The sequence below is a fragment of the Solanum tuberosum genome, unplaced genomic scaffold (assembly GCF_000226075.1).
Source record: "Solanum tuberosum cultivar DM 1-3 516 R44 unplaced genomic scaffold, SolTub_3.0 scf00040, whole genome shotgun sequence".
In the NCBI taxonomy this organism is placed as follows: domain Eukaryota; kingdom Viridiplantae; phylum Streptophyta; class Magnoliopsida; order Solanales; family Solanaceae; genus Solanum; species Solanum tuberosum.
In genome coordinates, this window is record NW_006238964.1 from 1,110,168 (window position 1) to 1,125,410 (window position 15,243).

The 15,243-nt window shown below is 34.1% G+C and overlaps 2 protein-coding genes and 1 long non-coding RNA gene across 3 annotated transcripts; 1 reads left to right on the top strand and 2 right to left on the bottom strand.

Moving 5' to 3' along the window:
• Positions 1-909: 909 nt before the first annotated feature.
• LOC107059790 (uncharacterized) lies at positions 910-12,121 on the bottom strand. The gene is made up of 3 exons (XR_001472938.1): positions 12,103-12,121; positions 11,710-11,711; positions 910-921 (listed from the first exon to the last, which is right to left on the bottom strand). It is a non-coding gene; the product is annotated as an uncharacterized lncRNA (long non-coding RNA).
• LOC102581700 (single myb histone 4-like) lies at positions 1,857-8,424 on the top strand. The gene is made up of 6 exons (XM_006342900.2): positions 1,857-2,183; positions 4,057-4,256; positions 5,401-5,485; positions 6,575-6,658; positions 7,369-7,825; positions 7,987-8,424. Exons 1-6 carry the CDS (start codon positions 2,034-2,036, stop codon positions 8,016-8,018), a joined length of 1,008 nt encoding a protein of 335 aa, XP_006342962.1. The 5' UTR covers positions 1,857-2,033; the 3' UTR covers positions 8,019-8,424.
• On the bottom strand, positions 9,516-12,260 carry LOC102582029 (glycylpeptide N-tetradecanoyltransferase 1-like). The gene is made up of 2 exons (XM_006342901.2): positions 12,146-12,260; positions 9,516-11,108 (listed from the first exon to the last, which is right to left on the bottom strand). The coding sequence occupies exon 2, from the start codon at positions 11,081-11,083 to the stop codon at positions 9,785-9,787; it is 1,299 nt and encodes a 432-aa protein (XP_006342963.1). The 5' UTR covers positions 11,084-11,108; positions 12,146-12,260; the 3' UTR covers positions 9,516-9,784.
• Between the last annotated feature and the right edge of the window lie 2,983 nt (positions 12,261-15,243).

Genomic DNA, 15,243 nt, shown 5'->3' on the forward strand with positions numbered 1-15,243 from the left:
AAGGGCTAATCCTTAGTGTATTCCCATCAAAACTGAAAAGTGTTTCGTTTTTTCACCCATATCCGTTATCTGAGTCTCAGCTTCATCATACATACCCTAATGTAACACATACACCTCTACCCTCTAAATATCTTCATATATATTTTTGAGAGACTTAATAATAAATCTTTTCTAGATCGATAAGCACTATGTGCAAGTCTTTTTCTGCTCCTTATATCACTCCATTGATCCCCTCACAAAACAAATAACTTCTATTATTAAACGCCTCAAAATACAAAAATACTTCAAAAAAATAAAAACAATTACTTTTGTGTTGTAAATATAATTATGTGAATGTCCATAACTTCAAGGTGTAATTACACCATAATGTATAGTAACTCGATAACTTTCAAGGTTAATATCATGTTTATGACTAACCTTTTGTGTGCCTCTATGTAATATTATAAATAGAGGCATTAGAGTTGGATACACTTGAATAATTGGAAGAATAAGAAAAACTTTCATCTCTTGTCTCCCTATTTTTATTGTTTTTCATCTTCTATACTTTGCCTTATTTTGCTTTAGTTTTATAACATTTTGTGAATTAATTATCACAAAAAGAATGTTTCAATCTCAAAATTATATGAATCATCACTAACATTTCTTTCTTTTATTTAAAATAAAGAAAAAAAAAACATAAAGTCATCATTAAAGTTGTTCAAGGTTTTCAAAAAGACACATTAACTTTGCAACCGTCCTATTACCCCACTAAATAATTTTGAACAGATATTATTATATCATTTTTTTATCAGCCCAAAATTTTAAAAAGAAGTGTGTTCACACACCAATCATTACATGACACATGTTAATTTAATTAAAAATGTATTTTTTTTCATTTTAAGTTTTTCCTTTATCTTTTTTTTTCTTTGTCTCTCTCTCTTACTTTTTGACTTTTAATTTTGATCTATCTTAAATTTCACTTCATCTTCGACCTCTCACTTTGAATTGATTCATCCATCCATTTTTTTTCTTTTTCTTCACCTCCCACCCTCATGTCAAATTGAACCTCACTCCCATCTTTTTCCGTTTCTTATTCTTATTCTTCTCCGATCAAATTCTTTATAAAATTCATACTATTTTTTAGACTTTATTGAATTATTGATAACAAAATTAATTATTTTTCTAAGAAAATTTAAAATTTTGAAGGTATCATCAACTACTCATTTTCATATAACTTCAAAATTAGAAATGATAATTTAAAACAATCAATAAATTCTCCAAAAATTGAAAGAACTTAATTGAAATCGGATATAAAAACTATATGATACTTCCTAATCATCTTGAAATCTAATGGGTTTATCAAATTATTTGAAATGTAAGAAATTTTTTAGATAAAGTTTTAAAATTAAAGAGAGTAAAACTAATAGTAGTAAAAAAAGGAATGTGAAGTTGTGGTAAAAATGGAAATAAAAGGAAGAAAGAGAAAAAATAAAAAGGAAAAAAAGTTAAAATAATAAGAAAAATAAGAAAATATATTTTATAATAAAATACTTGTAAAAATAAAACTATATTAGTTATTTTAGGCTGATCAAGAGTGTACACCACTCTCTTTGAAAGAGTGTACACCACTCTCTGTGTCAGGTGGACGAAAAATGATATAATAATATCTATTCAAAATTGTTTAGTACAGTAATAGAACAGTTGCAAAGTTAAAATGTCTTTTTGAAAATTTGAGACAACTTCAGTGGTGTGGTGACTCTATGTCTTTTCTCTAAAATAAAATTCTCTTAGCCAACATTATTACACATAATAAATAAATAAATAAATAAATAAGGTGAAAAGGGACCTCCTATAACTAAAATTGTCCTTGGGCGGGAGGTGATGAGAATTATGAGTAGGATGTAATCTGTTCCTCCAACAGAATCTGACAGTATTAACAAAATCTCGCTCAACACTATTTGATTCCCTCATTGGGTTTTTCTGGAAATTTCTTCAATTCTTCTGATACATATAGAGAGAAAGAGAAAAAGATTGAGCGTTAGAGATAGAGAGGGATGGGGAATCCGAAGGTGAAGTGGACGTCGGAGGAGGAAGATGCCCTAAAAGCCGGTGTGACAAAGCATGGTAGCGGAAGGTGGAAGAATATTCTCAGGGATCCTGAATTTGCCCTGGTTTTGATTAATCGCTCTAACATCGACCTCAAGGTTTGTATCTCACACGTTTTGTTTTCGTTTTCGTTTTCCGTAGATCATTTTTCTGTGTTAGATAACATGATCCTAGATAGGAAGATACGCAGATTGAGAATTAGGTTTGAAGTTTAGTAGGTAATCGGGCTTTGTCTAGTTCGGTTATCGGTATTGTTATTATTAATGTTTTTACTTGTTTATCGTGTTATTTGCTATCTCTACAATTGATATGCTCACTCGAGCCAAGCTTGATTTATCGTGTTATTTGCTATCTCTACAATTGATATGCTCACTCGAGCCAAGCTTGATTTATCGTGTTATTTGCTATCTCTACAATTGATATGCTCACTCGAGCCAAGCTTGATTTATCGTGTTATTTGCTATCTCTACAATTGATATGCTTACTCGAGCCAAGGGTCTATCGAAAACATCCTCTTTACCTTCACAAGGTAGGGATAAGACTGTGTACGCATCACCCTTGGCAGACTCCACTTGTGGGATTATATTAGATATGTTGTTGTTGTTATCTTCCTGTTTTTTTGTTTTTATTATTTGTCTTCTGTTCTGGGGTTACCTATCCTTAATTTATACTTGAAACTGAAAAGGACTTGAGTTAATGTGTTTACAATCAGCAAATATCCAGGATTTGAACTCCATGGGTTCAGTCTTTCTTAGCATTGAACCTATTAAAAATTTAAAATTACAGGTTCATACCTACTATTTATTGCAATGTTAGTGATTTTACACATGAACTTATACCACAGCATCCAAAATACTGTCCAGATGAACTCGATGTTATAATGCTGCATCCGTCCCTGGTTACAATGTGGATAGTGGCTTCATAGCGAATCTGTCCCAATTATTTTGGAATATGCAGTATAGTAGTATTCACCTGTCATGGGACTTCTTTTAACTGTGTGAATTTTGGGCTATTGATTCATACTTTATGGGTATTGCAACTCCTTTCTTAATCATTAGGAGGTGATACAGTCAGATTGAAGCTTCATGTCTTGTGTTGTTCATAAAGTGATGGCTTGATTGCAACTAAAGATTAGATTTGCTAATTAAATGTTATTTCGCCTTCCTCCCCCCGACCTTCAAAATATTTGGATTTCATTGTTAGTGACCTTGATTTGTCCTTTACATAGAGCCATATGGGAAAGAACATAGACTTCTGAATGGGATCTATGTTATATTTTCTCTTTATTGCTAAAATAATTTTCACATTCCTTTTTTTTGTTTGTCCCAAAATCAAGCTCAATTCTCATGATTCTTATTTTCATTCACTAGACATTACTTAAATAAGTAGTGCTTAATACTTTCAATCTCAAAAGTCATATGGGGCAGTTTTAAACTAATATACTCACACCTACCTTTGATTCTAGTTTTGGGCCCAGTTTTGTCTAAACCAACATATAATCATGACATCCATGTGGGGTCAAAGTAAGACTACAAACTGGGGATAGAGGGAGTAATTTTCAAAACATGTAACTCTTATTTATGTTGGTGCCTCATGTCCAAACATTGCCTCTTTCACATACATATCAAATATTTGTTTGGACGATGTCCATTTATGAAAAAACTGTTACTAGGAGTGTGTTTCCTTAATACAAAAGAGAGCGAGCATTGTTTCCTTTCGATCATTAAAATGCAATACATTAATCTAAATGAGTGTTCCAGATTGAAGGAACTCAATCGGAAAAAGGAGGGACTCTAATTAGGGATATGCAGCAAAATCTTTGCTTATGGAACTAAGATATTAATCTCGTTTGGAATTTCAACTTTTGCCAATTTACAAATGTCACAGTCTCTCATCCAGAGTAGGATTATTTTAGAATTTTTTCAGACTCAATGTGATAGTCATCAAACTTTCTTTGTTCTCCTTGAACAGGACAAATGGAGAAATATGTGTATTTACACTACTGGACAAGGTTCTAAAGATAAATCTATAGTTGTTCGTTCAAGACCAATGGAACTAGATGCATTTGTGCCTTCCCCCATTCAAAGTCTTCCGCCTATTACTTCAGCATTCGAGAATGAAGCCATTGAGGATTCTCCCAAAATCCCACAAGAAGGCTTGAATGCTCCAAAGTATGTGGGTCATTTTAGTTTCTTGTATTACTTGTATGCTTAACTACTTTATTGTGTATTTTTTTTGAAACTGTTTAATAATTTTTTGTTTATAACTGACTACTTTATTGTTGAATTTATCAAGGCTAACCAACTGTATGCATGTTTACTATTTAAAATGTACCTCCAGGGAACAATTTTTTAAAAACAAGCTTGTTAGTAACGTTTTTCTTCTTCTTTCTAGGTGAGGGGGGAGGAAGGAATTAGTTATAATTTTGAAAGGAGATGTGAAGGAAATTTCTTCTCTACTCCTGATCACCCTCACCTCTTCCTCCCTATACCTCCCCAAGAAAAGGGTATGAAGGATTTAGCAGATTTCTTAGGAAAAGTGTAAAGCTTTTGCTCATCCCAGTGTCCGATTTGGACTGTAAATCCCCTCCCCGTCATCCTTTGGGTGATGGATTTTTGTGATATTTGAAATACCTTCATTAAAAAAAGGATAAGGAGAGAAAGGAAGTCAACTGAAAGGAAAGAGGAAAGAGCTGAAAATGCATTTGTTCTTGTATGACAGTACTGGGTGATCTTTCATTATCTAGAAGTTAAATCTATTTAATAGGACCTTTTGCAAAGCTGTTGTACAGTCTGCTATTTGCATTAGTTTCTTGTATTTTAAGAAGTGGATGTCTGGATCTTTTCTTTTGGGATATATCCTTGGTTTGATGAAGTTTATTCCATTTAGATGTGTTTACGACATAGTTATTCTTCTTTTTCTTCCCCTGAATTCTTTACTATGTAAGGTCAAAAATTGGAATGGTGTAAGTCGAAGTGGGGAGAAGCAACTATCTATTACTAAAATAAATATGAGATTATCTACATGCGCCATATTGAGGTTGATAAGACATATTGCATGTTTTGGGCTTGGAAAGAATTGTTATTGTCAATCTTTGTACTGCACACTTGGACTTCCTAATGAGAGCATGTGGATCTGCATGCACTTTGAATTTAAAAATGCTTAGGATAGAAATCTTTCTCATCCTGCTTGTATGATTGTTTTTGTAAGTAGCCGATCTACTGGTCCATCTTTACACCAGTTGTCAAAATTCAAACTAATTTATGCAAGTTTGCTGGCTTTCATTATATATTGATATCTCTGCCATACTTCCAGGTATAATGATTTGATCTTTGAAGCTTTGTCATCCATGAGGGATTCAAATGGATCTGATCTTGGTGCCATTGTGGGATTTATTGAGGTGAGTTCAATCAGCTTGTCGTTATTGCATTAGAACTTCCTTCGAAAGTCGTGCTTTATATGACTTCATGATCATCATGTTGACATGCTTGGTTTTGCTTCTTCTGCTTTTCAGTTGACATCATAATGATTTCAGACTTTAAGAGGTCATTGAATTAGTCAATGCATGTTGGAATTCTGTATCAAATGCTTTAATTTCATTAACATCAACCTTTTTGCCATATATACTTTCTTAGATTTCTTGAGTCATATATGGAGGCAATTTACTTTAGCAAAGAATACCCTATAATTTTTGCAAAGAATACTTGCGCTTTATTTTCCGACAAATCATGGTTCTTGGTTTTGCCCTCTATTTTCTTTCAAAAGTTCTATGACAGTTCATGTGAGTTTTCCACCATGTTCAATTTCTGTTGGGGGTTTGTGCTAGGCCCTTAAGGTTCTTATTATCTCTCTAAAAAACATTGAAATGCCAAACCAGACAGCTTTTCCCCTTTTCAGCTTCTTTTCTTTTTGAAGTTGAATATGAGTTTTTGAAAAAATACAGATATGTCGACTTGTCTTTCTTCGTTAATCTGTGAGCTTATGCTTCTGTGCAATACAAGCCCCTAAGGGGATGGCTAAGTGGTTGGGGCATGGGAATAATTACAATTATGACATTTGGTGTGAGCCCACTTGCTTCAGCTTGGTTAGCAAGTGTACCTTGGCAACTTTGTTTGTGGGGCTGGACAGATGCCCGGACACCACTGATAACGGTAAAAGAAGGCTTTGAACTGCACACGTAGTTCTCTTATCTTTTTCCCTATTGGAAGAAAAAGAAGATTTCTGCGTATTACAAACACACATTTGATGTCCTATAAGCTTAAATATTAACACTTAACAACTCAAATAGAGGAAGTAATGTCCTTTTGTTTATATTTTTTATCTGTTGATATGTCAAACTCTTGCATGCGATCCTTTGTCTTTTGCTTAAAAAGGAAAAACAAAAAAGAGAGGCTGTATGATCTGCTGGTAACTTTCAGTGACAATTCCATTGTGATTACCGTTGCATTTAAACTTTACAAAGGAAGTCGACTCTCTATTCTTATTGCAGCAACGACATGAAGTACCACCAAACTTTAGAAGGTTCTTGAGTTCCAAGTTGAGAAGACTGGTTATGCAAGGAAAACTTGAAAAGGTAAATAGTTTCTGAATTCCTTAAAGTAAGCTTCCGGAGTAATGATCTCTTCATTATTTACTGCCTATCTCATGTTGATGGATGACTTTACTTGTTTTACCATGCAATTTGAGGAATTTGGACAAATGTGGTTCGATTGATGCATCTAATGCTCCGTTAGGATTATTGCATCTTGAAATTGCTTTCAGTGTTATGTTATTTGTGGAGAATCTTCACCAATTATTCATCAGCATATAACTGATGATGCATCTAAGTAGTCTCACTGCACATAGCTTAAAGTCAGCAACCATTGATTAATTAAGCCTGATACTAGCCTTCTGAAAAAATGAAGGCTGAAACAGGTTAATTCCAAGTTCTGACCTGCAAAGTAGTTGCAGAACCTTCGATTGGAATTCTGTTCTTTGTATTTCATGAGGTGATAACATCTTATGTCCAGTTCTTTGTGACAGAAAACAAAGATAGAGGGAAGCATAATCTTTTGGCACTTGAAGACAAGGATACCCTGTTACTCTTTTGTCTGCAATAAGCATCACTTTAGCTCCAGCAACTAGAATTTTGGCAACCCCCCAATCCTCCCACCATGAAAAACAAAAGGGTAGGGTGGGGGGGATTACAAATATAGTCTTCACACTTTCGAAACCCGGAAAAATCTTGCTTTGAAACACTTTTGACATTAAGCTTAGCATTCCTCTCTATTTGATGAATTGCAGGTCGAGAAGTGCTATAAGATGAAAGATGCATCATTAGAAACCAATATACCTACTCCAAAACAAAATGATGTCCGGTCATGGCCAGTTCCGAATTCAGTTCCAAGACAAAATGATGTCCCGTCTTGGCCAGTTCCGAATTCAGCTCCAAAACAAAATGATGTCCTGTCATGGCCAGTTCTGAATTCGGCTCCGAAACAAAATGATGTCCGGTCATGGTCAGTTCCGAATATGGCTCCAAAGCAAAATGATGTCCGGTCATGGCAAGTTCCGAATTCGGCTGTAAAAGTCTCCAGTGGAACAGCAGAAGAAGCTGCTAGGATTGCTTCTGACAGGGTTGCTGATGCAGAAAATAAGCGTTGCTTGGAAGTTGCAGCAGTCAGAGATGCAGATATGAAGCTAGAAATGGCTGAGGAAGCAGAGTTAATGTTACAAATTATCAAAGAGATCTATGATCATTGTAAGTATTCTGGTTGTTACCTAACGTGTTAAATTATGTACGTATGATTTAGGTTTTTTGATGGTTCAGTGTTTAAATGCAGTCATTTCCCAATCTTTGGGTTGGATTTGCTAATTGAACAAATGTTTCTTTTCTTGTTGCCTTTGTGGTGGTGTTTCCAGGTTCACAAGGTGAAATTATTCTCTTGGCTTGATCACCATGTGGAATGGCTTGTATATACTGCTCGTTGAGATGCCGAGATGCTTTTCATTTTCTGATAGCAGTGGGTTCCAAACTTTAGGGTGCCAACCAATTTACTTTCCTTTAGAAGTATACTTGAGAAATGATGGAGCTTCAGAGACTATGATCGTTGTTATCTTGTGTATCCTACCCATTTAAGCTCTTTAGTACAGACTACAAACAATAGGTTGTGTTTCAAATTTCAAAATCCAGTTCATAGATTTGCTATTGACCTTACCGCTTATGTTTTAGCGAGAGGAAGCTATATAGATGAGAATTTTATTGTTATTGGCATACACAATCAACAGCTCTGCGGAGATATTGTTTTGCAATAACTTGGCATGCTAGTTAAACTATTTCCTGGAACCAAATTTCACTGAGGTTTCTTGTGTTGGCGTCAACGTGCTTTGGGTTTTTACTTTCTAGTCTTTAAACAATTCACCAAATGACTAACCAGGAAAAACACTTTGTGCACTGGATATAGGTACAGGTGTTTGTCAACAAAGTGAATCAACTTCGCTCCTCTTATTTCTTTTTTTCGACCAGCTATGAAATGCTTTTCCTTGAGCCGATGTTTATCGAAGGTAGTGACCAGTGCGGTAAGGTCTCTGGTATGTTGTTGCAGTTACTTTGAAACTGTGAAAGTGATAAAATTGTATTATTCCCTTTTGAAAACAAAATAGAAATGAAAAGCTCTTCAAATTTGCATGTCGTATTCATTTTGCTTAGTATATAGTAAGTAATTCTTAAGATGCTAAAAATCGTTAAAGAGTCCTCTGCTTCTCCTGCGTAAATCAGCTTATATATATATCATCCTAAGAAAAGTTGCTTTTAGTTCTGTAACTACAAATAGAAAAAAGAACGATTCGCCTGCCAAAAAGATACAACAACATACCAATATAGAATGCATATCTTACCCCTACCTTTACGAGGTAGAAGTTGTTTCCGATACACGCATATAGTTAGAGGCTTCTGTAGTTGTAAAAGTACCATCCCATGGTAATGAGGTTTCATCAATGGACTTCAAACGAATGTTGGTGTCTTTGGTGGAGGAAAACATTCAATTTTGCATGTTCCCAAGGTCAAAATTAGGAAAAAACATAGTATTCTCTAGAAAAATAAATAAACTCCTTTAAAGTAGGAAGAGTAGATTTCCCGACAAAAATAAGGAATACATTCCACCTTAATTGTGTACCCACACCCTTCAACACGCCTTATCTTCATCCCAACATCCTGTAGCTCCCACCCTCAGTCTAGATTATATACAAGCTTTTAGAATAATAATAAAAAAAACCACCCATTTTCCATAGCACACTTATAATCAAGTCAACTTAAAAATCCCAGCAAACAAGTCTCCGTTTTATCTTGTTTTTTTCTCTGAAAACTGTCTAATGCAACAATCCAGAAACCGTCTGAATCTCAAAGTATGAAGTCGCACAAACTAAGCCCAATTGCGATCCAAAATAATTCTGAAGGAGGTATAACTGCTTTATTAATGACAACGTCAATCAAGCAAGTAATGGATTTAGGAAGGATGTAGAAAGATAGGATAGTTTACCCACAAAAAGAGTTGAACTGGTACTTATCCATAGTGACAATGAAACAGGCAAGATCAGGAACTACAAAGTCCAATTGAGAGGGATAAGAGACAGATAGAGCAAAACAGAGAGTTCTACATCGAAATAAAATTACCAAAAATGCTTCTCTGTCCCCAGTAACAAACAGTTTTGCGAGCTCCAACTACAAGAGTACAAGCCCAAGCTCTGATGATCTTAAAACATGCTTTGTTCGATAATTGTAGAGATAGTAGTGGAGTTTCCCATCACCGGGGCCAAACTTCAGTTCCTTCAAGAAACTATCGTTCTGCATAACATCTAGGGCATTGAAAACATCAAAATCCTTTTGCTTTGCCACAATAAGGGCATCATTCATCAACTGAATCAATGGAGTCTTTGTAGAGACATTGTAATACGAATAAGCAGCTTTTAGAGTGGTATGATTCTGGTTACCAAGAATTGATGAAGGGAGTGTGTAAAAACTGCAGAAGTCGGTGATTTCATGAGTTTGAGGACTTTCAACCAGATAACTGTCAATAACACCTTCCTTCGAAAGAAGCCAGTGTTCCACATCATTTTCATCAAAGTCAGGTGCAACCACAAACTGCTTCAAGTAATTCCTAAGCAGTCGAGTAACTGCAGGAACATCATGGGGCTCCATCTTCCTGAACCCAGGTGTGACAGTCTGATCAGGTAACTTATACAACTTTATTGTTCGGCTCATTGTCATCCTTGCACCAAGCCTGGAAAACCCGACATCAATTAGCTTCTTTGGATTCAGAGATCTATGCCAATATTGACAGGTTGATACAGGTGTTGGAAGGACCACCCCAGCTGTATAAGCAGCTTGCCAGATATTCTCCATATGAACCCTCCTTGTGACCTCTTTTATCATGACAGGAGCAAGTCTTTTTGATCTAAGTTTCTTATGAACACAAAGAAAATTGATCTCTGCCATCATCACAACAGTATCTCGGACGCGTATCCTTGCAGGTACCCCTGTAATAAAAGCAACCAACTTTTTTGAGGTCTTCACTCTGACTCCAATGTGCCAACTCCTATAGAAACCTGGAGGGCGAAGTGCCCATCGAAGAAATTCTTTAGAGTAATTGAACCTAAACATGTTTTCATCATCCTCAACGTAGTTGTTTGTTAGGAGAACATAGACTTCATTGCACATATCCTCCGAGTCCATATCACAAGTGGTCCACTCATACTGACTTGGAAGGTTGTAAGCCTCCTGCTTAACTTCTGACAGAGGAGTTGGGGGTTCAATAGGGCCTTCAGGCAAGCTTGAATCCCCAAGATCCTTAAACTGTCCCACTGGTTGGGTCTCCCAGAACTTATGTCTCTTTGCGAGCGACGGAGATTCTTGGACCTTTCGTGCCAAGGAATCAATGGCTACCTCATTACCATTCTCCGGAGCTAAATTATCATCAGAACTTTGGTTATGGTTCTCGGTTGACTTACTGTTGTCAGCCATTTCACCAGCTTCAGTGTATTATTCTCTGTCAATACATCATAAATTCAAAACCCAGAGCAAATGACTAAAAGAATAAGCAACAAAATACAATATAGTGGTGAGAGAGATCTGGATATTTAACTAAGCATCAGGGGGATTAAAGGGGTTGTGGCAAGTACTTAGACGGAGTCAGTTAACATTCTTTATTAAGTGAAGTCTGTGAAGACAACGAAAGATCCATGCACTTAAATCTTTTTGCTTTTTGGCGTAAAACAAATTTAATAAATAGCATAGAAGTTTTTCTCAAATTTTATTAGCTTCCTATTTTTTTTTAAATAGATGAATAGAATTGTAACCATAAAGACAGTTTTTGCAGTAAAATGAGAGTTTCAGCAACTACTTGATATCAAATGAACAAAAGTCACTTGTCTTTATATGTATGATTTAAACTAAAAAAGTAGCCCTAATCAGCTCAACTAGGCACCATCCCTCAAACATCTTATGTATTGTGTAAGGACATTCTCTATTTGGTAACTGTGGTGTTCAGGCCAGACTAATTCCATGGGATTCCTGATACCTCCACTTCCCACGAGCAACAAGTATCAAGTAACTCTGTTCGACAAAACTAGTGGATTTCACTTAGTTACAACTCACAAGCAAGAATACTAATGAAGAATCCACCATACACATAGAATCCATCAGAATATCAAACTGATGGATGAACATTGTATAACAACAGGCACAATGTATTAGATCAAAGTTGATTGTCTCCAAGAAACTAAATAGTAAAATAAGCAGTATTCTAACTCTTAAACGAACTTGACCAGCTAGTTTACCAGCTAAATTACGTGTTCTTTCAGAAACCAAATCAAACATCATTTTCCACTATTGCATGACTTCCTATTCACGCTAACTAACACTTTATTCAAAATCGTGCAGAGTGTGCTAATATATAAGAATACAGCATCAAAGCAGGATCCAAAATTCCACAATTTCAAAATCAAAATCAATCAACATCTTCCACATATACTAACGAAAACAATAGAATTTAGTTTTCCGAGAATGGATAGAATCAAATCAAACCTAGCAGCGTCTTCGAATTCCGGCCGGCGACAGAGATCTAGGGTTTCAGAGCCGTACTGAGTTACCTGCAGGCGCACCGGAGAAAGCAAAGAATATGAAATTGTTGAAATTGGAAGAATCGAAGCTATGGATGAGAATATGAAATGATCGAAATGAGAGATGGGCCTTATTTTCCGTATGGGCTTTGTTCATCATTCTCCTTTGGGCTGGGTTTACACAAATGTCCAATTTATTTAGCCACCATTTAAATTTGGGCCCTTATTTTAAAAGTTGTGCAAATATATCCCTTGAAATTAATGATTTTCAAAAATGACTTTAGAGGTGGAGATCTTGAACTTTTGACCCCGGTTGTACATGAAGAATACATCAAGTTTAAACTTTTGATCTTAAAGGTTCGCCCCTGAGTAAGCGGGAGAAAAAAAAATTCAAGATCACCCATTGTTAAAGCCATTAAATGTAATTTCTTGTAAAACATTAGACAATAGTTTAAGGTCGAAATTTTTTTAGACAATGATCATATGTTTTCTCATAAGATCTTCAATTTGTTCAATATTTTTCATGTAATCTAAAAGGTCTTTTTGAGCGGAATGTGTATCGAAACATTTCTCCTCTATGATGGAAGTAAGATTTACATATATTCTTCCCTCTCCAGATCTCACTTTATGGGACTATACTGAATATATTATTATTGTTATTGTTATCTAAAGGGTTCACAAATTATAAATGAAAGAAAGATAAAATCATTTACTAAATAGTTTTTCAAAAAGAGATACCTACCAATAATTTATTTCTTTATTTTCCTATTTTAAGGAGGAGATGATGGGGAGGTCCAATAAAGGATACTTTGTAATTGCTATTAATTACAAGCTCAACAAGGTTGGACATGTGAATAGTACAGAAAAAGTAGATAAAAAAAAAGGAAACCTTTGCTAAGATTGTAACCTTACCCAACATATCAAGTGGGATTATTACTATGGAAATATAGTTTACCAAACTATGTACTATACATAATTATATTCAATTATTTTCTTGAGCAAGTAATGCTCTACACTTCAAGTGCACATGAGCCAAAACTAGTATAGTGGTAATCAATAATGGAGTACCATTAACCATATGTAATCATTCTTAACTATTTCAAATTTATCACACATAGTACAAAAAAAAGTAGCCAAGAGACAGATCTGGTTGCTTAATATTGAAGCAACAACTATAGGACCTTTTAACAACCAAACAAAAAAAAAAAACTAGTATAATTTTGGGTGTGTTTGGCATAAAAGAAAATGTTTCCCACCGAAAATGTTTTTCTAAAAAATATTTTCTTGAAAAATAATTTATTTTTAGGTGTTTGGTTAATGGTTAGTAAGAAAAAAAATATTGTTTCAAGAGCATTTATGTATAATTTGGATGAATACTATGACATTGAACCCAATCCCGATTTGAGACTCGGTATCCGACTTCGAGCTGAGACCCGACTCACGATCTCAACCCCTACCCGAGACCTAACTTCGTCCTCGATCTTGATCCCGATCCGGATTCGAACTTCTGACCTTGATCCAATTTTCGATCTTGATGCTAACCCAGGACACGACTCTAACCTAAGTAAGAGTCGAGATCCAAAACTTGAGTCAGGAGTTGAGTAATGAGATTGAAAGAGAGTTTTGAAAAATATTTTTCTTATTTTATCAACGGAAGTCATTTTCCTTTAATCTAAAGAAAATAAATCTATAAAAATAATAATCTAAACCCACTAAATATGAGAAAATTTAAAAATATTTCCATTCACATCCAACACACCCTTTGTGTTTTGTCCTTTACACTTCTGTTCTCGTATTTCATGGGAGTTGGGACAATGACATAGGAGGAGAATTTTACGTATAAATTTTAACAAGTCAAAAATATAATCGAGTTGCAAATAAATTGATTCAAACACATTATTTAATCGTATTACAATTTTGAACCAACCGAACATGAATTTCAAGGTCACATCATCTTCCCTTTCCAGACCTTCTTCTCACCTAACCTAATTCATCTAAGTATGACCAAATAGTACAAATTTAGTTATATTACTAACTTAACATTAAACAATTTTTACAATAATCAATTAATGTTAATTACATGTGAAAACACGCAAGCTAATTAAAAGTAGTTCTACTTGGTCAGACTTCCTTTCTGGTAACTAACTAACTATCAAAAGTCCATATAAGCTCTTACTTATTTGATTAGAATTTTCTACCTACTCATTTCAAAAATAGACTGCTCCACAATGATATTATTTAAATTTTATTTTGCGTGTGCAATAATGATTATTTATAACATATTTTAGATCACACGTTTTAAAAGTTTCTTTTTAAAAAAAAAACAGTATTAGTTAATTAAACATTGTCATATATAAATCAAAACAGATAGAATAGCGAATAACACTTCATGAAGTATCCAACCCGATAAGATAATCTAGAAAGCAACATAACAACTGATCTACGCATTTAAATTGTATTGATATTGTTAGAATTTGTTATAATATTGACGTGTGTATAAGATATATAGAAATATAATTTTTTATTTAAATATCCTATAATATACCATACCTATAGGTAACGTACAAGTGTAATTTTTGAATTTTTGAAGTTAAAAGTCAAATGAATAGCAAAATTTCCTCCTTTTAATTTATTTTTAATTGACTTCTTAGATCTAATTAAAACACAATCAAGGTCATAGACAAAACAATCATTTCAATTTGAAAAATGAAAGCTATCTATATTCCTCAAGAACCCAATCATTTCATTTAGATCACATGTTTTTTAATTTGCTTATCTTACTCCTTTTTTTTTTCTTCAAAAACTAATTCTTTAATTCAAACTCTGATTGTACAATGTTGAAAATCATAAGAATAAATGACATTTCAGTATATTTTATGTATTTTTAATTTAACATAACATTTTTTTTTAAAAAGAGATCACTTTTTTAAAACTTTGTGTTAAATCAAATAAATTAAAACAAATGAGATTTTTCTTTTACTAGTATACATCTTTTATATATTGACCACAAGTAAAGAAAGACAAAATTTGAATGTGATATTCAACAGTCAACATTGATGAAAT

Coding starts and splice junctions, on each gene's coding strand:
- LOC102581700 (XM_006342900.2), top strand. CDS start 2,034: ATGGGGAATCCGAAGGTGAAGTGGACGTCGGAGGAGGAAGATGCCCTA. Junction 4,257..5,400: donor GAAGGCTTGAATGCTCCAAA/GTATGTGGGTCA, acceptor CCATACTTCCAG/GTATAATGATTTGATCTTTG. Junction 7,826..7,986: donor CAAAGAGATCTATGATCATT/GTAAGTATTCTG, acceptor TGGTGTTTCCAG/GTTCACAAGGTGAAATTATT.
- LOC102582029 (XM_006342901.2), bottom strand. CDS start 11,083: ATGGCTGACAACAGTAAGTCAACCGAGAACCATAACCAAAGTTCTGAT.